A 26,106-nucleotide genomic window follows, 5' to 3' on the forward strand; every position below is an offset into this window, starting at 1 on the left:
TTACCATGGATGTTATAGTTTAATAGCCTGACTTAAACATAAAGAGTAATTTGAAACATAAGAATTACTTAGTATATAGAAAATTCTACCATTAAGCATAGGGCTGTGGTATGCATATGCAGGAATGCGGGAAGCCTCGTTTGTACTCTTAAAGTGTTTGTACAGTTTCAGATTGAAGCTCTTGTAGTGGAAGCTTTTAAAGTGTTGGCCTGTTAGAACAAAGAATAATTATTAACCATAATATTGTTTTACATGTTGTTAATTAAATTGATATATGCGTAATTGTGCCATAATTCTACAGTTGTGGAGGAAGTGTAATTACCGAATCTTTTTTTTTTTTTTTTTTTTTCAAGAAAAAATTATACCTAACCAACCAGCAAAAGCGTCTTGTAAATTTATCTTGTATACAGACATTCAGACCAGTGCGGTAGATGTTCTGGCAGTGCAGGATGAATTTGAATTTAAGAACAAAATTAAACACATAGAGAGTTAACTGAGTTTAGAAGCCAGACACAGAATAAACACTTGTATATATTTAAAGTTGGAAAAGAGACGCTGAATTCTTTGTAAAAAAAATATAGATTTTTTAACATAGTAAAATTACTTTTTTTTAAACAAGTGTTCCCAGACAAACCCTTTTGGATGACAAAGCATACCAGTTCCCAACAGGTGAAGTTTTAGCCACCATCCCAGCTAATTTCTTCTGTCATTACCTGTTAGCCATTGGAAAGTGGGACTGTGAAGAGGGGAATAAAATATGAGTTCTGGATTGTAATAAAAAAACTACTGTATTTTTTTAAAAGAATTACATTTGTTTAATAATAAATCCATAACTTATATTACCCAAATCTCAATTTAGGTGGGAAGGATTTGAATTATTAAATTCCAGTGTACTAATATGATGGACTGGGACCTTAATAGTGCTAGAGATAAGATCTGCAGGCGACACAGTCACCTATAAACTGCTTGTAAGAATTGTGTAGCCATTACAATAACAGTAAAGTACTAGTCCTGTGTCTTGTATGGCACATAAGTTGCACATTCTAATTTCCCTGTATAGTGAAGTAACTCACCAGCTATTTATGATGTAGAACTAACTAACTAAGGTAGACTAATCATTAAGGATGTCGCGATTGGGAGTAAAGGGAGGGTTAATGGTGTGGTGGTGATGATAGGTCTATCTACTCACTATGCTGACTGTGCAGTTTCCCTGTCCTACAGATATAACAAAGACCAAGTGTTTCCTTTACCCTACAGGTATGAAATGCATTGTGTGTTTTCCTTGCAATACAAACCTGAAATGCACAAAGTGTTTGCCTTGCTAGGTGATAATATAAACCTGTTTGAGGTGTCAAATATCAGCTGCTTAGGAATGAGAAGTGACAGGTTGTATATGGAGAATGTAAATCCATAAAATATTTGGCAGCAAAACCAGAGAGGATGTGGCTGGGTGATCAGCTTAGGTTATTGTTGTCTTGTCTCTTTCCAAATTTCCTTCTGGTTTCCAGATGCATTCAGCTTTTGGTAGTTGAAAATTAGTAACGAAAAGGATTCAGACGACAAAAGGCAACATGTATTACTGGGAGATGGCTCTGTCTGCTACAGTTCAGAGTAGGCGCTTGGTTGTGACACCGGAGGCATATGGAGGGCTGATGCTCTAAAACTAAGAAGGGATCATTAGGAATTGGGGAACTACAAAGCCTTGTAGTACTTCCAGCCTAAATCACTATTAATACGGGTGAGGGAAGAAGGAAGTTTGTGCTTTGCAGAACTTTCAGGCTGCCTTGAATTGCCTCCAGATCTCTGAAACGTTCCTATGGGTCTGCTTGGAAAGACTTGAGAAAGGATGGTGATTCCGTATACAATTCCTTTCAGCTTTGATGGCAGCTTAAGTAAGAGAGGAACAGCATTATGCTCAGGTTTATTTCTCCAGCTTTTTGCCTGTGTCTTGTATGTCGCTTGTGAAAGTGATTGGTAGGGGACGCAATGTCTGGCACGACAGCAGTAGTTTTGGAGGTGGGTTTCAAATATAAGTGAACTACATGGCGTTAGAAACACCACAAATATTACACTGAATTAACATGAGTTCCTGAATTTATTTGCCTTGGAAGCATTGGCAGTAAACAAGGACAGATGTTTGTCATGCTCAGTGCTCTTGAAATATTTCACATAAAAGTGAGTAACTTTACAGTAATTGTAAAGATGACATTTTTATCAAGAGGATTACGTTCATACAACAAATGAAGTAAATATTTGTCAGGATTACCAGGTTTGGGTTTCTATTCATGGGAGGTAGGCCTGGCTGGTGTAGGGTTGTCAGCGTGTTATGTTCAAGGCTGCTGAAATTTGAATAACACTGCGTGGTTTTACAGTGACTGGAGTTGTAGGTAAGGCCATTTGATCAACTACAATAAGCCTATTTATACCAACAAAAGTCAAACTAGTTCCATGAAATTGGAAGTGGTTCTTTGAAGTCGAAATATTTCGGTAAGACCAATTGGAAAGCGTGCATCAGTAAGGAAAAAACCCATGGGGGGATAGTGCAGTCAGTGCTCCTCGTGCAGTGCCCTGTCGGCATTACTTAAGGTTCTTTGCAGCGTGCCATCGGCCCATAGCTGCAACCCCTTTCTTTTACTGTACCTCTGTTCATATTCTCTTTCTTCCATTTTACTTTCCACCCTCTACTAACAATCGATTCACAGGGCAGCTGCGAGGTGTTACTCCTGTTACACCTTTCAAACCTTTTACTGTCAATCTCCGTTTCAGCGCTGAATGACCTCAAAGGTCCCAGTGCTTGGCCTTTGGCCTAAATTCTATATTCAATTCAATTCAGTTAGGAAAAAAAGTTAAAAAAAGACTGTTGTTCAGTACTGTTGTACACCAGCACAACAGTAAGAAACAACTGCAGTTTCATCTGGTAATAATTAGACCAACTGCATCATCAGAAAGCACAGTATACTGAAGCTAACGGCTGACGCAGCCTGTCCTCTTTTTTGTAGTGTTCAGTCCTGTAGACAAAATGAATAAATGAATACTTACGAAGGGTTGAAGATTCCATTTGTTTTTCACGTAAAATGGTAACCTTCAGCCATTTTGACCAAGATTACTTATGTGGTGTTCTTAAATTTGAAATTTAAAAAAATTAATAGGTAACTAGGTGATGTAAGTCTAGGACTTGATAAGTGGTTTAAAGTTGTTATCTGCACGCCCCTCGTGTGAAAAGCGTAATATTTTAGTTGTTAGCTGTAAAAAAGAGAAGTACAAACTACAGGCTTTTGATGATCGTTGACAACAGTATACTCACATATTTGCTACTCTTCCCACAACGTTTAGGTCTCCATTTTGGTGCTTCTTTATTCTGACCGTGTAAGTTTTGTCAACGAGGTCTGTGAAGAAGGCCAAGCACCTATCAACTTCGTCGGCCCCACAATCTACATATAATTTGTCGAAGGAATCCGGTACTTCTTTATCCAGATAGCAGTCGTAAGTGGTTTTTTCTTCTGCAATCCAGGTCACCTGTATGATATCTGATGTAATGCCTATAGCATTGGTTTGATAATTTGGAATGATAAGCTTTCTTTAACCATGCTTAAATTGCAGTGTCAACAGTTATAAAAAAAACTCAAAGCGTTAGCAAAGAATATGAGGTAATAAAAGCTTGACATACTTGTTTTACGTTCTGGCTTTAGATCTCAATCGTAGTTAAGAAATTTTGGTCGCTTCATAGTAAAATGAATCCATAAGTCGATGCATTGAATATGATAAAAATTAATAAAACAATTGCCTATATAGTATGTTCATTTGTGCAGTACTGTTATTCTTGCATGATTCTACATATCTGATGAAAGTCATATTTCCTTTGATAAGTGACTGAAAGTGCTCCTAGCCAACCTTGGAGGCCTCATACTTTTTGCCTAATGAGTTCACTTCAGTGAAGAAAGTGATACATTCCTAAGGAATTGATGCGTTTGTTATACAAATACTCAGTTGTGAGTTTAAAACTCATGTATCTCAGTTTGATGGTGTTGCCTCTGTAATTCTTCCAAAACAATATTAGGTCATTTCTCTAAAATTGCAAGCAGTTGGTTGTTTTGCAGTTTCGAGTTGTCAAGTTTATTTTCCCTTTTTTCCTCAAAATAAAACCTGCAGTGTTTCTCAAAAGCTCTTTGTGCTTGGAAAGACTTTGTCGTTGCTGACCACAGAAAAGACTGAGGAATTAAGGTGAATTTATTTAAATATGAAAAAACCTCTCGATCGAAATATAGTTAAAAATGAAAAAAAGGCTGCTGATAGAATTTCTTACATTTTGAGCAAATCGCTCAATAATTATAGTTGCTCTAATCAGTTTGGTTTATGGTGTTAAAATGTATGTTATTAAGTAAGACTTCGGGAATGTATTTAACTTTGTTAATAGAAAGTATCCTAGACTATAAGAAAGTTAACAATTTTAAAGACATGAATTGGCTTTTGCTGGGTTTTAGAGGAAAGAGTTATTTTATGAATGGTATGATTGAAAAAAAGGTTGATTATGACATAAAAACTGTGACAATTGCTGTTGACTGGAGATTCAAGTTGTGTTCAGTGAAACTTAAAATTAATATAAGAGGAAAGGGTTAAATACTTTGGAAGAGACGACAGATTTCTATAATAATTCTGTTATTACTCATAGTCAGATTAATTACATGAAAAAAGCAAACCTGCTTTATAAGTTAGCAGATTTGCAGAAGTGCATGTATTGTAGAGTGTCAGTGTTTCTCAAACTCTCGAATTGATGGACTCCTGTTGCTTTAGATCTGAGTTTTATTTATTTACTTTATAATGAATTATCAATTTAGGATATTCTTGAACTTTGATACAATCTCCACGGTCCACCTCACTGCAAGTCACCAGAGAGAGTGTTGATCTTGTCTTCTTACCTTTGAGAACTCATCTTCCATCAGTATTACATTTAGCTTACTCATTCTTGTATAAAGATTTTAAACACTTTTAAAACCATCAGTATTACATTTAGCTTACTCATACTTGTATAAAGATTTTAAACACTTTGAAAACCATCAGTATTACATTTAGCTTACTCATACTTGTATAAAGATTTTAAACACTTTTAAAACCATCAGTATTACATTTAGCTTACTCATACTTGTATAAAGATTTTAAACACTTTGAAAACCATCAGTATTACATTTAGCTTACTCATACTTGTATAAAGATTTTAAACACTTTTAAAACCATCAGTATTACATTTAGCTTACTCATACTTGTATAAAGATTTTAAACACTTTTAAAAGTTTTTGCTTGCTGTGCTGAAAATTATTTTTACAGTTCATTCCGGGAGACAGGACACAGGTTCTACAAGGTGCGTGATGGAGCATATTGGTTATGGTGGGGTTGTTATGCTGCTCATTTTCTGTAACTTGCATGGCACGACCGACTTAGAGAGTATCGAGTTCATCGTTGGTTTTTACCAATTGTGGTAACATATTGATGCTAGCTGAACTCACTTTTACATGCTAATCTTATTATGTATGACTATCACTGAATATTTGTTTAAAAAGTTGTCTATTTTAAAATGTAACAGATCTAAATTGCCTATTTTAAAATGAAATAGACAAAGAGAGAGGCAAAATTTAACTTTTGAGAAAATAGACTATAAATAATTCTTCCATTTTGACCGTGTATTTCTTACCTTCAAACCCTACTGCAGTTGACTCTGTGACGCTCTCGTCATTTAGTGCTACCAACAAGATGTTGTAGGTATTGTCGACATTAACTCCTGAAAATGTGCAGTTCCTCAGACTTTCAGTATCTTTATTTGTTAAGGTACACTCGAGAGGGCCATGATCGCCATCAGAGTAGTAGAAAAATCCTTCCATTTTGGTTGCGTCTTTCGTGAAACTCCCCATAATTGTCATATCTGGGGCGCCGTTCTCTGGATATAGCAGTTCAATATAGTGTGCGGAAATACTATCTGCAATTGAAATTAATTTCTCAGGTTAATTTCAGAGAATGTCCATCTCTCTTATTACTGAGTTTTTCTTCACATGAACATTCAAGCAAAATAATAGGTGTGCCTCATCAATGATTGTTGTGCCACATTATTTTGGATCACAGTCTAAACCCTCATAGTGTCTTCCACGTTTATGAAATCCTGACGTAGAAGGCTGGATCATGTCTTGAGAAATGCTATATCGGTAACTCCTAAAGCCCGCCCCCCACCCCTCCAAAAAAAAACACTACTCCAGGTGATGTAAACAATGTAGGCCTATATGTGAAGCTAGCAAAAATTAAATAAGAAGTTAATGCAATCATGCCGAAAAGGGATCTGCAGTCACACTCTCCAGAATGTTAAAATAAATAAATAAATAAATAAATTCAGCATATCTAACTTGGAAGCGCCCAAGAGCCCTACATCAGTGGAAAGAGTGACAGAATCAAGGAGAAAATTGGTCAGTAATTTAGTAAAAGAGTAAGTTGTAGAGGGAGACTATACAATGAACAGTCAAACCAAACATCATAAGCAATTCAAGCGTCACGTATTTAAGCACCATATCACGCACATTCAGTACCTCAAGACTTAGTTTTTTTTTTACATTTTTCACTTCAAGACTTAGTTTTTTATTCTCTCTCTCTCTCTCCAAGACTTAGTTTTTTTTATATTTTTCTCTCCAAGACTTAGTTTTTTTATATTTTTCTCCCCGGTTATTGCAGCGTCTGGGCTGCAGACCTCATGCCCCACATAACAATGTGTCATATTTCAGGTTTAAACGTTTAAGGATAGTTTGCCTATGATTAAGCTCAGGCAAGGAAACTCAATCCCAAGACTGCTATAGGTCATGGTGCAGAGGCTAGGTCACAGCCCAGGCTTCGAGAACGCTTGTTGTTTGGTAGGCACATGGAATGGGGTCACTAAATATTGTGCCTGACTTGATCCAGCAGCTGCAGATAGAGACACAGATACTCCAGTCGGTTTTGGCAGTCATAAAGAAAAGGAGAGGAGACTAGGGCACCAACTGCCTTGCTCAGCATAGTTTGTCAGAATTGAAAAAGCAATATTTTCCAGTAAATTCCTCACTAGTTTTATGCCATAACAACAATTCTAGTTCTGTTTGCATTCTTTAGCCCAAACGGATTTTAAAGGGTTGACTAATCTATTTCCCTTACAAAAGTCCTGTTAAGGTTAATTATGTTGAGTTCATGAATATTTGGTTTCGCTATAAAAGAAGCCAATGATATTAACAATTTTGTCCGTGTATGTCGGACTTGAAGCTTAAAAATGAAAATAATTTGGGTTGATTTTGTATTTCTTCAATGTAACGTTAACTCTCTAGAGAAAACGAAATCATTTACGTTTGCTGTCACTGACCTTTGATGTTTTAACAAGGGGCAAATAGGAGATAAATCCACGAGGCAGTCTTTAATCTTAATTAGAAAGTTGTTACACCTGCTTTCAAACATTTTTGGAGGATGGTTATTTCTTTTTCTAAATTGCATAACACCATATAGTACCTAAGGAAACTCATTGGAACACGTCGCATCAACGCGGAATCTTCGTTACCAGTCTTATGAGTGTTAGTACAGTGTAAATGATTGAGGAATAATAACTTACCTTGTAGAGGAATTATGGTGCCGTCTATTTTGCATTGTTCCATTTTGGTTGAATTAAGGTTTTCTCCTGCCTCTCTGCATAGGTTTAAAGGTTCCTTGAAATCATCGTCCATTTTGAAATACGTAGTTGAATTAGCCTGCACATTCGTGACCATTGACTTTCAAGTTCAACGTATCCATTTTGGCTCGTATCCATATGGATGAATTTGTTCCGACTTCATTTATTGTTGGTGGAATAATTTCTGTAGTAAAAAAAGATTAATAGAAGCCGGCATTGGTCCAGATTATACATCCTTACACATTTAATTCTAGTAACCACAATGCTCTCCTAACTACTCGAATTCGAGAAGTTGAGGACATTGTGGTTGTTACAATTGCATTTGCATCTGGTAAAAGGTGCCCAGGAGATTTTATAAATATATCCTGAAGCTATATATGCCCATCTTTTTCGTGGTAACGTTTTTGACAAATATCTTGGTATAAAACTTAAATTTAATGGCCCCGTAGCGGCTATTGCCGTCAGTGCACGTCACACGGTGCACTGTAGGCATTACTCAGAGTTTTTTGCAGTGTCCCTTCGGCCCTTAGTCGCAACCCCTTTCATTCCTTTTACTCCGTTCATTTTCTCTTCCATCTTACTTTCCACCCTTTCCTAACAATCGTTTGAAAACCATTCTCAGCGCTGAATGACCTCATGGGTCAGAGCGCTCAGCATTTGCCCTAAATTTTATGTTCCACCTATATTTCGTGGTGCTTTGTTCACTTTTAAAGAAGTTTTGTGGTGATAAACATCGGAAATTTCAAATGAAGTTCATATATATATATATATATATATATATATATATATATATATATATATATATATATATATATATATATATATATATATATATATATATATATATATATATATATATATATATATATATATAGATAGATAGATAGATAGATAGATAGAGCTTATGGAATGGAACTCACTTTGGAGTTGCGGGGAATCAGGCGGGTAGTAGGATTGCAAGGGAACGTGATTTGAAGTACTGGAATTCACGGTAGGCTTATGGTCAGACCCGAAGAGTATTTTAGTGTAGATGTCTAGCTTTAGTTATTATTCTCACGTGCGAAACACATCTTGATACGCAACGCTTGCTGAGTGTATGCATTTTTTTTAATCCAAAGGAAGAAAATGAATTATGTACTGTAAAGTGTTCCTTAAACATATAATTTGAGAATTAAACTCCGCTGGGACACAGATTATGCTCCACATTTAGACAGTGGTGGCGCGAAATGCATTAGTCTCCACCCTTCCCACTACAAAAGAGGACTGCTGTGCAGTTCCACTCTTTGCACTTAGCATAAAATTGACTACCTAAAATTTTATAAGTTAACTAGACACAGTTAGTAATGTGAAGCCTGTTTTTTAATGCATAGCACTGTTACAGTCGATAGCGTTTAGGGACTGGATAGGGATGTTGGTCACAGGACCTTGTGGACATCTTATGATATTGTGGACAGATTTCTTTGTTGATAAGTAATGAGCATCTGTACACTGGTTAATAGAGAAGTGTTTCTCAAGTTACAGAGTCACAAAGTAATTGAAAACTATCTTCCATCTTCGCTACTGACCTTGTAAGGATACATTTGCAGGCCATGGCTGGTACATGTTCTCTTTATAGTTTTTTTTTCCTCATACAGCTTAAAGAAGATAGAATTCCGCATCTCACACACACACACACACACACACACACACACACACACACACACACACACACACACACACACTGATAGATAAGAGTGAGAAAAAACGAACGAAGGGCAACTATGGATTTTGTTAGTTCAGAACCTTAATAAACTTATAACAGGGCTCTAAAGTGACCAGTAAGTTCATAGATTTTTATATTTTTCCTCATTTTCCGGTTGTACATATTTCAACATTCTACGATACGGCACGATTATTCAGCTTCCAAGTGACCCAAAACCAGTACCCTCACAGATATGATTAAAGTGAAATATCTGATTTTTGGTGAATACTTGATTTTGTCAAGGTACAGAATTTCTTTGCTGTCTTGTCTTGGTAGCTTCAACAACTATAGTTGTATTGTATTAGTTTTATTCTTCTATGTTTTGAGCGTAGTATGATAAGTCAAAACTGTTCAGCTTAAAATTACACCGAAACCAGTATCCCAGCGTGAAATTCAGTTTCGCTGACAGCGATCAAATGAAAATAACGCCAAGTGACTCGCTCACTGAGAATTTGGGGTACTCTAGGACAGATATGGTGTGCCTAGGCAATAAAGGGAAAGTGTTTATGCTGTTGTACTGATGCACCTTTTCATTATTCACTAATATTTAGATTCCGTAATGCCTTGAGGACAAGTTTTCTTTCGTGTTGCCGAACAAGGCAGTGTTAGACTGCAGTGAATTAATTGTCTTTGTTCAGTCTCAAGAATTCATAGCTCGCATTTGAGAACCTTCCTGTATTTTAGTAGAGGTAATGTGAAAGGCGCTAGTAAGGTACAGTTTGTTTTTTTTTTAATTTTTGAACTTTTATATTGAATGCAAATCTCATTAAACATCGGAGAATTATCGTTTCATTTGTAATAAACGAGAAAAATTAATAATTCAAACAAAATTTACCCGGCCTCTGAAATACGAGAGGTTAATATAGGAACTAATAATTTCATAGGGTGCACTGAGTCGTATGTATATGTTTTATCTGTCCCTCACTGCTCAGATACAGAGTTTCATTGCTTATCAAGCTAGAACTGCACGAATTTATTTGTCCTCTGGCATAGATTTGGCCCTTCTCGGGCTGAAGGTGGTTAAGCAATTTTCATGAGGGGGAAACATCTTTAATGCTTTGCCGTCAAAGCACAGCCTTCATGTTTGCCCACAGGCTATCCACAAAAGAGTCTAGGTAACCCTACTTTTTGTATCTCAAAAACGATGCGGTATTCTCAACCTTAAGCTTGAAGAACTGAGCCACCTGATTGTGACTAGGACATGTGTAAACTTGAATAACTTATGGTGTCCTGTCTATTTTGTTGGCTACATTGATCTCGTGTGATGAGGTTTTCACACACTTCATTCTTATTTATATAACCACATCAAAGGTTATCTGTCTGATCTGTGAGCAAGTCTTCACTTCCCAATTCGATTCACTTAATCACCTTTATAAGGTCAGGTATGTCAAGTGGCCTGTGACCTCTATGGTCAAGATAGGTATTACCAGGGCATTGCCTTAAAAGTTCATGAACGTATGGTAACGTTACTTCTTCGCCCATATTATATGCTTCAGGCTTAACTTCCCTACAGATACATGGAGGAAGTTATTTATTTGAGATGTAGTTGATTGAATCCATTTTTAAACAATTCACTTGCGTGAATTAAAACCTGCGGTTATCCCAAATTTCCTTCATTATCTAATATTCCTCTATTATTAGCTTTGACTCTGCCAGTTTGCTCGTTCGTTTTTTACTGTAGTTTTGCCTATTGATTATTATTTATTCATTGTGTATTTAAGTATGGGTGTATTCTCTTAACAGAAATCTCTCTCTTTTTTTCTTCTTCTTTTAGAATGATTGTACTGTTCATGTAACAACAAGCTATTATGTGCAATGGAGACTTAACACTTACTGACTTGTACATCCAAGAGATGTTAATTATATAGAGCCACGTCCAGTGTCAAGAAAGAATGAAAATATCTTCAGACTTTGTCAATCTCTTTCAGAGATTGAAAGAACCATTGCCTCGTTAGTATTGATGCTTTTGTTCATGTGCAGTTAGACATTGATGTACATCGTTATTCATTGTACCTTATTAATGTTCAATTAAGTTTGTTGCTAGGTCTTGTATTTAGAGGTTTGTTAACCTCTGGTTTTGTGTTTGTGGCTAACACAATATGCTGTTTGTTTTATTTTTGCAAGCTCACTGTCTGTCTGACTGTTCCCCGAGCTCAGTAAACTTCCATGGTCCTTTGAAGCCATTCCTACCTTTAACCATCTAATGCAATTCTCTTGCCTAAGATTGTCATTTGCGAGAAAAACATTTAAGACTTAACATTTCATTCTGGTACTTGATTCAAACTTGCAGTCATTGCTAAGCTAAGCATTGATTGACATGTTTGTCTTTGTGGTTTGTAGGTTGCAAGGTAAATTGCAAGGGCTCTGTTGCCAGATTCGGTAGATATTGTGTTGTCCACATTTGGGTAACATTTCATCTGCCCGACACCACTTCCAGTCCCAAAGACTACTTCTGTACAAATAAACAAGATCCCCTCTGCTCCTCGGCATGTGCTTATTGAGGTAATGAATGTTACTGTGGTGGGGTATTACTGATAAAAAAAGTGTGGATAATGGATTTGGGTCTGCGGTTCATACTCTAGACTCTTTGGTTAATTTATACGTAAATGGGATTAACTGATGAGTGAATCCTAATTGTTTATTTAATATTGAATAGAGCTCTGCCTCAGTTTTAGAATAGAAAGTTTTCGTGAAAATTGATGTGTGAAACTCTTCCTCTTTCTCTGTCTAGCTTATTAATGAAAATAAAAAAGATGTTGAAGATTTCCAGTGTTGTAACGATGCATATGTTTGTTTAACATATACTTGAAAATGCAAAATGAACTTTTTTCAAAAATTAACTGTGTAAAATAAAGTTATTAACAATTACCTTCAAATGCTGTGTATACTATTGCAACACCCAGTGCTTTGCCATCTTCCTCCGATCCGTATGCAGTAATAACCAAGGTAAGGTTTTCGCTTAGAGCCAGAAGTGACATGTCAATAGTAAAATTAAAATTCTGTTCTGCTTCGGAAAGTTGTCCATCGGCCGGGACGTACTGAATTGTCTCAATAAGTTTTGCTGCTTCTGTTGAATTGATGATCGCCAGATAAATGGTCTTGACATCAATTTTTTGTGGTGATGAAAGAGTCACGGTATAATCTCCGGGGTCTAATTCAGTGAATCTCGTGATTGTCAGATATGGTATACCTGTTAAAAGAAGAGACTAATTAGCTACAAAAGCAAAGGTGGTGTAAGTTTCGAGGCTGCTTTTCTCTGCAAATATTCCCGTCAGATAGGCCTAACTGTGTGTGCTAGTGTGTAGTAATGTTTAAAAGGCGTAGGGTGAAAAACAAACGCATGCACACATACATTACTTAGGATCGTCATTAGTAGCTTAACCAACAATAGTCATTACATGAGTCATGCATTCATTATGAAAAGATGAATAGCATGAAAGGCTTACATACTTGAAGACTAGCACCACATTTACTATTGAAAGGCCAGAGATTGGTTGCAGAAAGTCAGAGATATGTAAAACGCAAAAAATCATTGAAATTGTAGTTGCTCCTTTTCAATTGGTGTGAGAAGTTTTTGTGAATTGGGAGATGTGGCTAATGTCCGTGGTGAACAACGTATCCAAAGCATTATTGATAGGCCACAGGTTAATGGACGAAAAATATAAAGAGGGAGGAAGAAAGCACAAGTTACTGTTCAAAAGGGATGAAAAGCAGTCAGTGCATTTCAGAGTAGAGCAGAAACAGATTAGTAAGGTTTATGAAAGTCTAGTTTTTGATAAGTTGCGAATAGTTAGTTTATGAAGAAGCGAAACTTCTGCATGAGAAAAAACCAGGTTGACGAATAGATGAAGTGACATCGAAAGGATGTTCTGAAAGCTTTGGCCTGGAGGCTGTGGGACTCTTGGGGTTAGAAATTCAATAAACTGAAATGAAAAGGACCAGCTTGTAAACTGGACCACGCTCAAGTTGGAGGGTAAAGCAAGTGGGTATTGATGACGACTGAAAGTTGGAGGGAAGACTACAATACTCGGATAAAGATCGTGAGAAGATTGACAGAGGAGACAACAAGCTGGTGTGTTAGGAGAATCGTCAGAAGTTTTCATGAACTGAATGGGGATAATGTGCTCTTGAGAGGCAAGTTTCGGTTTGTATCACACTTACAAAAAATAACATATCTTTCCTCACCTGGTGGTAGCTCCTGTTCAATTTCTGTAGCAACTGTGTGTAAAACATTTGTGTCTGACAGGTATGTCACACTTGCTGTGTAATTCTTCGTCTCGGTAAGTTCTAAGAAGTATGCTTTGCATTTAGCGTTGTCATTTTCTCCGCAGGTGAGCGAGACGTTCGTGATTTCCGTATCTTGTTGAGCGGTATTTTCTTGTAGCTTGATAACAAAAGAAAGATTTTGGCTGCTGCTCCATCGTATTTCGACGGTGTTGTTTGTGAGGAGTTGTGCCTCGGTTTTGTAATCTGAATTAGAGAAAATTTCAGTGGAGAACAAACAAATTTTGCATTTTTTTTAAATACGTACATGTTTTTGCCTGGTTTCAGCACTGGGACAATTAATTGTTCGGTATCTGTTTGAGTGTGAATTATCTTTTTTTTCTGAGATTTGTATTTTTCAAGGTAGCTTAAATAATTTAAGACTTACTTCGACGACATATTAATCATAAACTGCTCTTTGTCATAGGGTAGCTGTGGTTAATTATTGATAATGATATTTGAGGTGTTAATTATTCTCATTATTTTCACTGCAGTTGATAATTTGCCTGATTAATGTCATGGTCTCTAAGTAGGTCGAGAAGGTTAAGTATTTAAGATTGGTTATCACGAAGTGATTTTTCTTCAAAGCGTAGAGACCATGCTTCCCTGAACATAATCCCATATTTATCACCGAACACGTACAAGTATCGAAAATATATGTTTTCGAATGAAACCTTAGTTTTAGCCAGTCTCGGCCACAAAATGGTATAGCCTATATCGAGAGATCACTATCCACGTTATTTTTAATCACAAATAGTTTTAAGAAGTTATTCATACGGAGTGAAAGACCGTATTTAACGCACGCCCTTTTGTGATATTAAATCAATCAGCTATATAATGTCTGTACCCTTCTAAAATCATTTTTGCAGCTTGAAAGCACTCTGCTGCTCTTATACTATCCTGCTAGTAAAACCACTACTAGGTTTTCAGTCGTTCGCAAAACGCTTATAATCTCCACTAACATGATGTGGGGTCTGGGAGCCGTACTCTTAGTTCTTAATAGGTTGTTCTATCGTTGGCAGTCGTATTGCCTGGGGCGACCTTATGATTTAAACTGCACAGGTTTTTTACGGGAAAGGCTAATGTTTAATTTCGTCGCAGGGTTGGGAAGACTGGTTATGGAAAGTACTTGCAGTTCGTGAATCATTGGGCATAGTAATAATCACGTATTCAAGTGTTTTTTTCATTGTTGAGAGAATGTGAAAGTACAACATGATCTTCTTTTCGGATGATGATACTCTATGAATATCAATTTTTCAGGGGTTCTTTTGTACATGATGAGATACTTGGGAGGTAGAGAATGTGGGCACTTTTCATTCTGACGCTACTTGACCTGGACTGGTTTTTGATGACCCAGCTGCACTTGTTTGAGAAAGTGTGAAAGAAGAAGGGGCGCTAGGCTGTAGCCGCGGAGTAACTGGTTTTATTGACAGGGGCGTTAGGGATTTTGTGAATTGTAATTCACCAGTATTATTTAAAATTCTTGATTGCAATTACCAGAACATCATAACTAAGATATAAGGTATGCGGAATAGGTGCTAAAATAATTGTTTATACACCCTTACTCATACCAGCTATGCACCGCAGTTGATTTTATCATCTGAAGGGAGCGCAGATAACATCACTAATTTGCAGTATATCAGGGAGTGAATTGATGTCAGTACGCACGATCACATCATCCGTGTTGCTACGGACTGCATGAAGCTGAAAGGAGGGTGAAGTTGTCTTACCTTCAAATCTGATTTCATTAGATTTTGTGGCGTGTCCATTGTCAATCAGTACCACCATGAGGGTGCGGAGAGGTTCTTGTGACTCCCATTTTATGTCCTGAACTGTGCATTTGTCGTTCTGTATCTGGCATTCCCCAGTACTGTGGATTGTCAAGTTGTTTTCGTTATAAATCTGGATTTCCATTGTCTTTGATGACTGAGACAGCAAATCGTATGTAGCATCTATTTCCAGGTCTGCGTCTCCTCCGCTTTTGCGAGTTAAAAGGATTTCTTGCACGGTTGATAGATCTGAAATAAATTTTGTGCATTTCAGATTACCAAGATTATCATGGAACTCGTGCGGTGCGTCCTTACCAGTGACGGAATGGACAAATAACATTTTGCGGCAAAATACTAGTGTAACATGGTATATGTACAAGTAACACTATGGCCTCAGAAGTACACTTAAATTCACGTTACACATGCATATATATATATATATATATATATATATATATATATATATATATATATATATATATATATATATATATATATATATGTAATTCTAATAGCCACAATGCCCTCTTAACTTCTAGAATTACATATGTGTCTGGTAAAAGTGACCAGTAGATTCTATATATATATATATATATATATATATATATATATATATATATATATAATATATTGTCAAGAATAAACCTCCCTCCTTCCTGTAACTTTGATTTCATTATTTAATTTTGAAATAATCTGTTATTCCTGCCTATCGATTTGGGGAATTTGGCGGGCGTCGAACAAAAACCACGCTTACTTGAACCAGTCAGTAGCCATTAGCTAGGCCTCCTTACCCCCACCCCCAAACATCATACGATCCAGCAAACAATACAAACCCCCTTTCCCCCCCATCATGTGATGGGGAGACACGTAGGGATAGGGGAGGCCAAAAGGGCCATTTAGCGCTAGGGAACAGGCAGCATTCTGAGCTGTAGGCATATAATGATAAGTGTGCTTTTCCTATGCCCCCTTTGCTGGTTCTTTTGACATGCTTGCAGGTATGGGTTGGCCCAACGCCAGACGCTCGAAGCCCATGCTTTTGAAAAGCAGGGAGAGACTGCTCTGACCTCATCTGTAGCAGACGTGCTGCATTTTTTCCAGCTCCGCTGGTTGAACTGACTTCGACGGACACCATGGAACGGTTGTAGGCGCCAACAACAGTCATAAAAGGTTCGTACGTTGCAAGTAGTCAAGACCAGCCCTTCCCCTTTTACTTAAACTCCTTAAAATTCCATTTCTTTAAACTTTAACCTCTTCCTCGACAAAGCAATCCTCCCTTTGGAATCCTGCCTGTATCCCATCCCTCGCTAGCTAATTACGTGCCTTGAATTCAAGTAAAGATCCCGTGATAACCATCAATTATCCCTCCACCAGTGCAACTTAAGGGCTATTTAGGTTAAGCTATAACAGTGTTAATTTTATCTTTGTGCGAGGGCGATCACGTGTTCATTGTTAAAGCCTATGCTGCTCCGATTCTCATACTGTGATTACTGGATTTTCTGATAATCATCTTCTAGGCTACGTTATGTTTTGTATTTAAGAATGTGTATTAGGTGATATTTCATAGGGGGATTCCATCTCCTTCAGTGTATACCGGCATTACTAACTTAGAACGTCTCTTTCAGGGGAGATACGCGGATCGATCGCAATCCTTGCTTCAGTATCTCGTCTGCCACCAAAATCCTGATATTTCTTGGTCGCAGTCATTACCAAATTCCGTTGTGGCCCAAAATTGTTCATATGAATTATTCTCCCATCCTGGAGTTCCATCATTTGCATTACCTGAGACTATTTCATGTAATCAGGGCAAGACTGAATGTTATTATTATCATTGAATTGATTGTATTGCAGATTGGCCCCATTTTAATCAACTTGCTTGTTGCCAAATCATTGCATCATTGTTCTCTGTGTCCTGTAACTGAATCTGCCCCTTAGCGATTATGTTGCTCTATGTCTCATTGTTTACTTGCTAAGTCTGTAAATAAACCTGTAAATTTGTAAAAGCAGTCTACTTCCCATATGGCGACCTTCCTTATTCAATTGTATATCCAGGAAAATCTAAGGTAAGTTTTCGAAAAACTTTTCCTTTTGCTCATAAACTGGGCTTTCTTGGTTTCGTGGCAGCATCAATTATAATTTTGTTTCAATTTTCTCACCAAGCCAAGGGCCAGTTTATGAAATATATATATATATATATATATATATATATATATATATATATATATATATATATATATATATATATATAACAACAAGCAGGAGTCCAAAGAAGACGACAGTCAAGAAAACAGTTGCATATTTATTAAGAAACGTTTCGTGTTACTTAAACACATCATCAGTCTGTAAAATTGAAAATACACATTAATTCTCTAATTTAAAATAAAGCTAAATTAAAAACGGCAGTTACATTCTTTTAAAATTACAACATACATAAAAAGTAAAAAGAAAGGAGATTTTTTTTCTAAGTCTACCTGATCAATAGAAGGGGAAAGACGAAGTGAGACCACAAGCTCACGCATGCCCAGAGTATACTTAGGCCAAGTGCAGAGGAGAAGAAGACACGTTGGAGTTTAAAAGAGGTGCATGACGTTTAATAAACAAAGACTCAAGGTCGTTAAGTAAGCCGATTGTTTGGTAGTTCCCAGGATGGAAAATGTTTTTTATCTATATTAACCTTGCATTTAACGGCATGATTTCTAATACTAGAAAATTCGGGATTAGTTATTCGTGAGCCAGTTCTGTAGCTCAGACCTAAGTGGCTATAATAACGGACCTGCAACATTCTCTTTGATGAGCCAACATAACTACCAAGACATCTTGGGCATTCAAATTTGTAAATAATATTGGACTTCATAAAGGTCTGTAGCTTGTCCTTATAATTAAAAAAGCCGCCAATCTTTACTGGATTCATAGGTATTAAATTGAGTTTTAGAAATCCAAACTTTTTCAATTATTTGTTTGACTTTGGATCTAAGTCAGAGTGCGTAAATGGTATCAATCTTGTTAACTATGTTATAAAAAAGTCTTTGTGGATATGAATTTTTGGTAAAATATTCCAGTAAAAATTCAATTTCGGAGTGGAAATTTCCCCAGCTAGATGTATAACGGAGGGCTCTAAAAACTAGAGTCGTTATGGCATTAATTTTAAAAGAAAAGAAACACGAACTATAAAAGTTACCTCCAAGGCCTGTATAAGTACTTTTTCTAAAAACTGATGTACTAAAATTATGGTCAAATATATATGTGTGTATACATACATACATACATAATACATACTTACAGGCATACATACACGCTTTGTACGTTATACACATACATACGTATTATTATTATTCAGAAGATGAAACCTTTTCATATGGAACGAATCCACAGGGACCATTGACTTGAGATTCAAGCTTCCAAAGAATATGTTGTTCATTAGGAAGAAGTAAGAGGAGGTAAAGGGGAATACAGAAAGAAAAGATCCCACTAATTAGAAAAAAAAAAAAATACTACCATAGAAAGTGACAGTGTCTATGGATGAAAATGCGTCATAGTTCAAGGCAGAGGATTGATATTGGAGGACTCTGGACCCCACAGTTTGACGGAATGCCCCCAAAATGATGGGTGACCTCTTCTCTCAAGTGGGGTGACGGAAAACCAACCAAAAATAAAAAAGAAAGGTAGCATTCTTGACACTTTCTCTGCTTGAAAATTACAAACTGTCCAAGGCATTGGGTTTGTAGCCGACCACTCTGTACTCTTCTCATGGTGGTGAAAAATTGGAAGTAAATTAATATCTTGGCTTTTTGAATGTCCTTTCAAGAAGAGAAGACATTTACGTCAGCGGATATGTTTTAGGCGATAAAGCTGGACCTTGTGGCACATATTGAGCACGCTGGAAAGGGACAGGTGAAATTGATAAAATTGTCTGGAGTATCTGAAAGATGCAAAGCAAGGGAAGGGGTAATAGTTATAATGCAAAAATGTCTGTGGAAAAGGTTACTGATGTGTTAGGTTTTAGACTGTGTGGGTGCGATTGAGTGTGGCAGAAAATAATGTGATGAAGATGGTATGTGTATATAGTATTGGTTTAGAAAGAATTGAATGAAAGAGAGTCTCAGGTAATTGAAACCTGTATTGTTGGCCTAGGAGAGTGACCAAGGTTTTCTTGTGCCAGTTGATTTCGATTCTATGATAGATGACGGAGAAAGAGATGGTGCATTTGGTAAGTTAGGAGTGCCAGATTTGAAAGAGCCTTCCGGAAATGTGTCCTGAAAGGGCCTTTAATGTTGGAAATGATTTCTCAAGGAAAGTTTTATATATAGACCTAGAAAAACGTGTATTATAGCCTACATCTCAAATTTGCTGCGCTGCCCTATCTCCAAAACAAACTTCGTCTCTTTAATCTTTCGAGGAATGTCAGTCCATTTCTGTTTACCAGTTGGTCAAAGCCTTTATAGCCCACGCGACCGATAACGGCAAAGTCTTACGTAGAGCCTTTTTCAGTATAAGTCATTTTTAAAATATTATGAACACACACACACACATAAACCCTCTGAGCCATAACTCATACTTGGGTGGGTATAACTATTCTATGTCAAAACATATCTGCTCCATTTCGAAAGATTATGAGCATCCTGCTTTTATTAATAAGCCCATGTATAGTCATCATTGAACTTTGTTTTGTCTTCATAAGATATTTCAATGACAGAGAAGGAATTCACATATTTATGAGGCTGTGATAGAACGTTGATGGTTAAGGTGACTTACCTGAAGAATTATGAGCAGTTATTGTTGCATCACAGTCAGAGAAGTTAGTAAACGTTAGTGCATCGAGCTTGGCTTTTGTGCATATCTCAAAAGGGCTCTCACCCTGATAGTGAAGGAAGTAACATGGACTGGAGTCATTGTTGCATTGGTGGTCATCGAGTGTAATATCAACATCTGTTTGCACCCTAAGTGAATTTTTGTGATCAGAGTTGTTGCTAGATCCAACCCATGTCAGTTGAGGATGGATGTCTGAAAAACAAAATGAAAGGAGTTGTGTTTATTAATGAATTGGGAAATTGAATTGACAGCAGTAAATATGAAGTTCTTTATACCCCATACCTTACAGTGCCGTTAATGGTACAAATGCTTTAGGTAAGAGCTGATGTGAACTTTCGTGCAGTCATAAGAATGAGACGCTCGGAAATTGTTGCGGAAAATAATAACAAAAAAAGTTAAGTATACCTTTGGTGTGCACAAATTTTGGAATTTTCAAACCCAGAATTCTTTCCCAGTTTATTATTAGACGTAAATTTCTCTTTATATATGAGTAAATGTAATTCGATGACCAGACTTGAAATAAATGTAATGCAAAAGTGCCGTATGAATTACACACATTATTACACACACACACACACACACACACACACACACACACACACACACATATATATATATATATATATATATATATATATATATATATATATATATATATATATATATATATATATATATATATATATATATATATATATACACATACAAACTTTTGTTACATACACTTTGATATTATTTTATCGTCACAAAAATTAAGCTACAAATGGTATTTTTCACAAGAACTCAGAAATTAAGAAATGAAAACATCGATAGAGAGAGAGAGAGAGAGAGAGAGAGAGAGAGAGAGAGAGAGAGAGAGAGAGAGAGAGAGAGAGAGAGAGCAGGCCTTAAAGCTATAATAAATAATGCAATAAAAGCGAAAAAGGCTATGAATTGGCATGATGGGAAAGAGATAGGTAGAAGGATAAAGGAAAAGAAAAAGTTTTCAGAGATTCCTAATACGGGAGATGCGATTTGCGTTTTACCTTGTGGAGTCCACTCTTCCTCCAGGAATGCCAAAGTTTGCTGCGTGGTGTCATGAACCGTCAAGAAGAGAGTCACCTTTGTCCCGACTTTGAATTGTTTCTCTGTAACTTGAAAAGGAATGGTGGTGTTTCCGGAAGCGTCTATTTGGGATACGTTGCTGTTCTCGTAATTAGTCTCCTCTGTTGCTGTCTTTACGTTGAGGACGATGGTGCTTATGTTTGTGATGTCAGATGTAGAAGTTACGGTGAAACCGTACTCGACCGTTCCTGCGGGTTCTTTAAAACCTTTGTGGATTTTCGTCAGTGTTAGTTCTGTTTGGGAGTCCGCTGGAAGTACAATGCAAATTTAGTTTATGAGTCAAGAGTAATGTGCCCATTAACTTATATGTACATACGTGGTTTCCCATGCACACACAAGCATATTCAACAACTAGCGTTGAATTAAGACCCACTTTACGGTCTGGGAAACTATTGTCAAGCAGAATGGCTTCGGTGATATTGGAAACTTGAGTGACCGGGATACTGAGACTAAAATTTAAGTGGCATGAACATATTAGGAACTGATTCATTGTGAGTCATGCTTGCATGTGCACGTATTTCCGCTGATTCATCCATATACACATATGTGAGAAGTGCGATCAAATGAGTATGTGCGTATATACATTTTTATGTCAGATGCATTCACTGATGTTGCAGTTAGTATAAAAAAAAAATTTTTCATTATATTGAATGTAAATTTAAGTGATGTTTGATTAATTGCTGTCAAGTGTGTGAGGAACTCCAAGAAGCGATGATTTTAAACAGAAATTGTAGCTCACTTACTGGAGCCTCGGGCATGAATTGTTAAGAGAACCATCAAGTATAATGGGACTGTCGCCGGTAAGCGCTTCATTTTTCTGAAATAAAGAAAAAAAAAACTGTCATTTAAGAAGGCGGTTGGGTCGCTCGGCAGCCTGACCTTAGTGTCCATGCAATAAAGCTCGATGTACACAATGCTATTCATCGTGCTGTTCTTCGAACGCCGTATAGTTTGAAAACCGCACGCAAGAATTAGCATGCGAGAATGTGTTCAGAACTAAAGACATCGCGATATTCAACAAAAAGTGAGAGCTGGCTCTTTATTGTGACTTTTACCTGCGGTCGAAAAACTCGCACTGAAACTTGAACTCGTGCGAGAAGTAACCAGCATGGTGGAAGTCGTTCGATTCGATAAGCGAGTTTAAATTCGTACGGTAGAACTGCACTGCGTCGTAAATTCTCTTGCGAGATCTCGCCAAAGCAGTAAATGGAACGATAAATAGCATCGTGCCTGCTTAACCGGGGTAGTGCCCTAGCCTCTGCCACTCTTCCCTTTATTTATTTAATTTGTCGTATTTGCGTATTCAGTCATTCATTCATTTTTACTCCAGTTTACGTTCAGTTTGACCGCGCCTCCTGCGCGTTCATACGGAGTTTCTCTTGTGTGGAACTTGACTTGGGAAGTTCATAAGCTTCGGGTTTCTTCCCTCAGAATGAATAACCATAATGAATAATGATGATAATACATGAATATGTTTAAAATAAGGAATAACTGTTAAGTCTAAAAAAAATGTTATGTCCAAGTGCTTATGTTGTAGGTGAAGTTTGTTACGGGTTGCTCCAGAATAAAGAGCCCGTGCCAGCATTTGCCTGTCTCAATCTTAAAAAACGAAAAAACGTCCAATGAAGTAGTCGTCTTCTTCTTCTTCTTCTTCTTCTTCTTCTTCTTCTTCTTATTTCTTTATTATTATTATTATTATTATTATTATTATTATTATTATTATTATTTTAATAATAATAATAATAATAATAATAATAATAATAATAATAATAATAATAATAATAATGTGCCATTTTTTTTGTTAGGCACAAGATATTTTGTCGGCTTATCAACATTTCTATTAATACTACTGCTACTACTGGCAATAATATTCAGAAAACTTCGGTAAAATTGTGTTCTTGTATCCACCCTGACAACCGTCTGAAATCTTCTATAGTTCCTTTGTGCCATAACAAAATACACGAGTCAAGTAGAGAGTATGGTCGAAAAATTAACTATGCCATCTTGACATGTTTGCGTATGTAATAGGCATGTAACTTTGTAAACATTCACCCTTCAAACTACACAGATAGTGGCTGTGACCTTCGTTGCTTGCTATTTCAAATTTATTGCTCGTATATATACGATTCCAAGCTATAGAAGGTACATATGGCTGAAATGTACGTCGACTTCGTGGAGGCAAATTTTGCATTTAGTTTCTTCAGTTTTCCACCTTCATGGACGTAAAGTTTATATAGCGGTAAGTGAGCATTGCCCAACGTTAGGAACCAGTGTTAAAGTTATTGATTTTAATGTTTATAATGATCATACACTAATACGGAGTTTGATTTCCTCATCGTAGAAATCCTTAGAACTCACATTGAGGCTTTGATATAGAGGATAAAATAAAGAAGACATTTCAAGCAAACCATTCTGCTTTTGGTTAGAATATATATATATATATATATTTTTCACTGTCTAATCTTCATCGTTCTTGGCTAAGGCTTGAACACTGCTTTTGACTTTTATTTATTTATTTATTTATTTTTTTTTTTTTAGGAAATTTCTTCATTGAACTCCTCGTATTTGTATAAAGGCCCTCAGTTAAATGTTGGCCGAATAGAGATTACTTGTGGGCTTTCTCTTACGCGAGCCCAACATCTCCCTCCCCCTCCCCCTCTCCCTCCTCCTCCTACCCATCCTCCTCTGGTCCCTCCCCTCCCTTCCCCTCCACCTCGTCTTCCTAAACAATCTTTATCTCAGTCTTTTGAACTTTGTCTTCTCTGATGTTTCCATCACTTTGTTATTCCTTCATTTCTCACGGTACCTGATGGTTTACTAGTGGGTTAGGCCTTACCTCAGGAGTATGGGTCATTAAATGTGATCAGAAATAGTTGAAGGAGTTGTTAATGTTGCTGTTCACTTCAGTGTTTCACTTCAGAGTTACACTGCTTATCTCTGCTGCTGTCGACGAAGTTGTTCGTTAGATACTTTATCATGATAAAATCTTGATCTCTTGAGTGATGAACAGTTATCTTAGATCTCTCTCTCTCTCTCTCTCTCTCTCTCTCTCTCTCTCTCTCTCTCTCTCTCTCTCTCTTGATTCAGTTGAATATCGTTATTAAAATGAAAGTGTCTTCTAACTTTTTTACTCCTTGTATTCTTCACTGAACTTCCTCATTGATGCAGTCAAACAATTCTTCCTTTAAACCTTTAAAGATGTAGAGGGGAAGTACCGGAATGCACCGTTTTGAGTTGTCCTGTTCTGCAGTATAATGCAGATTTTGGTTTACATACGAAATTGCCTTGACGACCACTTCGTCTGTGGGAGCGCAGTCTGATGAATAATTGTTGGTGGTTGATGTAGATTAAAACCGAATTTTGCTACCGCGGTTCTTGCCTTCACGTAAGTTTTGAGTGTGTGAAAGAGAGTAGAAGGCCTGGTGTGGACCTCCTGACTCTTCACAGCCAACAGCACCGTTAACACAATAGTAGAACGACCACCTTGCGAAAAGCCAGATATATCTTCTTATGAATGAAACCTCTTCATCCAGATATGAAGAGGCCGTCGGAGAAAGTACGGAAGCGGAAAGTTATATGGACCAGAATTACCTAAAGGTCAAATTGCAGGATCGCCGAACTTATGACCTTGCGGTTGGCCTTAACTCATTCATTAGGGAAGAAAAAATAAAAAGGCAAGTTATTTATAAGCCGAGATCGATAATCATGTAACTCGATTATCACTAAGTGCCTCGTTAGATTACTTGTATCCTCCTGGTATGCACCCATGACTGAATGTAGCGCAGCCTTTTTTTTTTTTTTTTTTTTTTTTTAACTATCACGTGAGATACGAGGATTTAGTAAAGGGATGCGATATCCCTATAATTGTAAATGTGTTCCGTAAGGCCACTTAAAGGTAAGAATAAACAGCTGTAGAGTTGTTTGTGCACTCGACATGAACTCCCGCTCCTTTCACACACACACACACACACACACTTACACACACACACACACACTCACACAATTTTTCCACCTTATATAGGTGTATAATAATTTGAAACTAGTTTGGTCTATACATAAGCCAGATAATAATGATCGTATTTTTCCCTTAAATCCCCCGTGTAAAATAAAGTTTGTTCCATCTCGGTACTTCGCAGTAAGAGGTTTTTATGCAGAATCCCTTTGATGGCATGCAAAAAAAAAAATAAATAAAAACGGAGTTGATGCTGAACTCTCTTCTTATTTATAAATGGATAAAGCGATATTATACAAAAAGAGAAAGAAAAGATACAAACTCTTGTCGATGTCAGCCTTGCAAACGGGAATGTTCAATGACGGGCCCACTTCTTCACAGAGTGCCTGAAAGATCTGATCTCTTCATTTTATATGCTTTATCTCTCAGATGAAAGGGTAGAGATAAGTCACAGATGAATTTGATTGGTTGTTTGCGATTATCTTGTTTAGGTCGGCATTGTTCTTTGTTTCAAATTTTTTTTTTTTTTTTTTTTTGTCACCGCGCGGTGAATTTTTAGCGGTAGGTTGCCTGATGTTTGGAGCAAGTTCACCCCTTATGCATCGTGTGCTTGTTTATGGGTGTTAGGTTTCTGCATGCTTAACTGCAGTGTTCTTTATTTCATTTATATTTAATATAGGCTAGCTGCTCAATCCCGTAGGGGAGTATCGCCGTCAGTGCACCTCATGTTGTGCACTGTAGGCATCACTTAAGGTTTTTTGCAGCAGCCCTTGGATGCAACCCCTTTCATTTCGTTTACTGTACCTCC

At 36.9% G+C, this 26,106-nt stretch overlaps 3 protein-coding genes across 4 annotated transcripts in view; 1 reads left to right on the plus strand and 2 right to left on the minus strand.

Moving 5' to 3' along the window:
• On the minus strand, nucleotides 1-7,737 carry LOC136832628 (uncharacterized). The gene is made up of 4 exons (XM_067093880.1): nucleotides 7,607-7,737; nucleotides 5,687-5,968; nucleotides 3,305-3,560; nucleotides 1-209 (listed from the first exon to the last, which is right to left on the minus strand). Exons 1-4 carry the CDS (start codon nucleotides 7,716-7,718, stop codon nucleotides 197-199), a joined length of 663 nt encoding a protein of 220 aa, XP_066949981.1. The 5' UTR covers nucleotides 7,719-7,737; the 3' UTR covers nucleotides 1-196.
• The window catches only part of LOC136832625 (zinc finger protein 665-like), a 184,673-nt gene that overhangs the window by 34,409 nt on the left and 124,158 nt on the right, over nucleotides 1-26,106 (plus strand). The window lies entirely within an intron of this gene.
• LOC136832627 (uncharacterized) lies at nucleotides 7,708-25,684 on the minus strand. Its single transcript, XM_067093879.1, has 8 exons — nucleotides 25,623-25,684; nucleotides 22,090-22,163; nucleotides 21,268-21,594; nucleotides 20,186-20,434; nucleotides 15,398-15,685; nucleotides 13,590-13,874; nucleotides 12,274-12,594; nucleotides 7,708-7,847 (listed from the first exon to the last, which is right to left on the minus strand). The coding sequence occupies exons 2-8, from the start codon at nucleotides 22,157-22,159 to the stop codon at nucleotides 7,738-7,740; spliced, it is 1,650 nt and encodes a 549-aa protein (XP_066949980.1). The 5' UTR covers nucleotides 22,160-22,163; nucleotides 25,623-25,684; the 3' UTR covers nucleotides 7,708-7,737.

This window comes from Macrobrachium rosenbergii, chromosome 50, assembly GCF_040412425.1.
Source record: "Macrobrachium rosenbergii isolate ZJJX-2024 chromosome 50, ASM4041242v1, whole genome shotgun sequence".
Lineage (NCBI taxonomy): Eukaryota > Metazoa > Arthropoda > Malacostraca > Decapoda > Palaemonidae > Macrobrachium > Macrobrachium rosenbergii.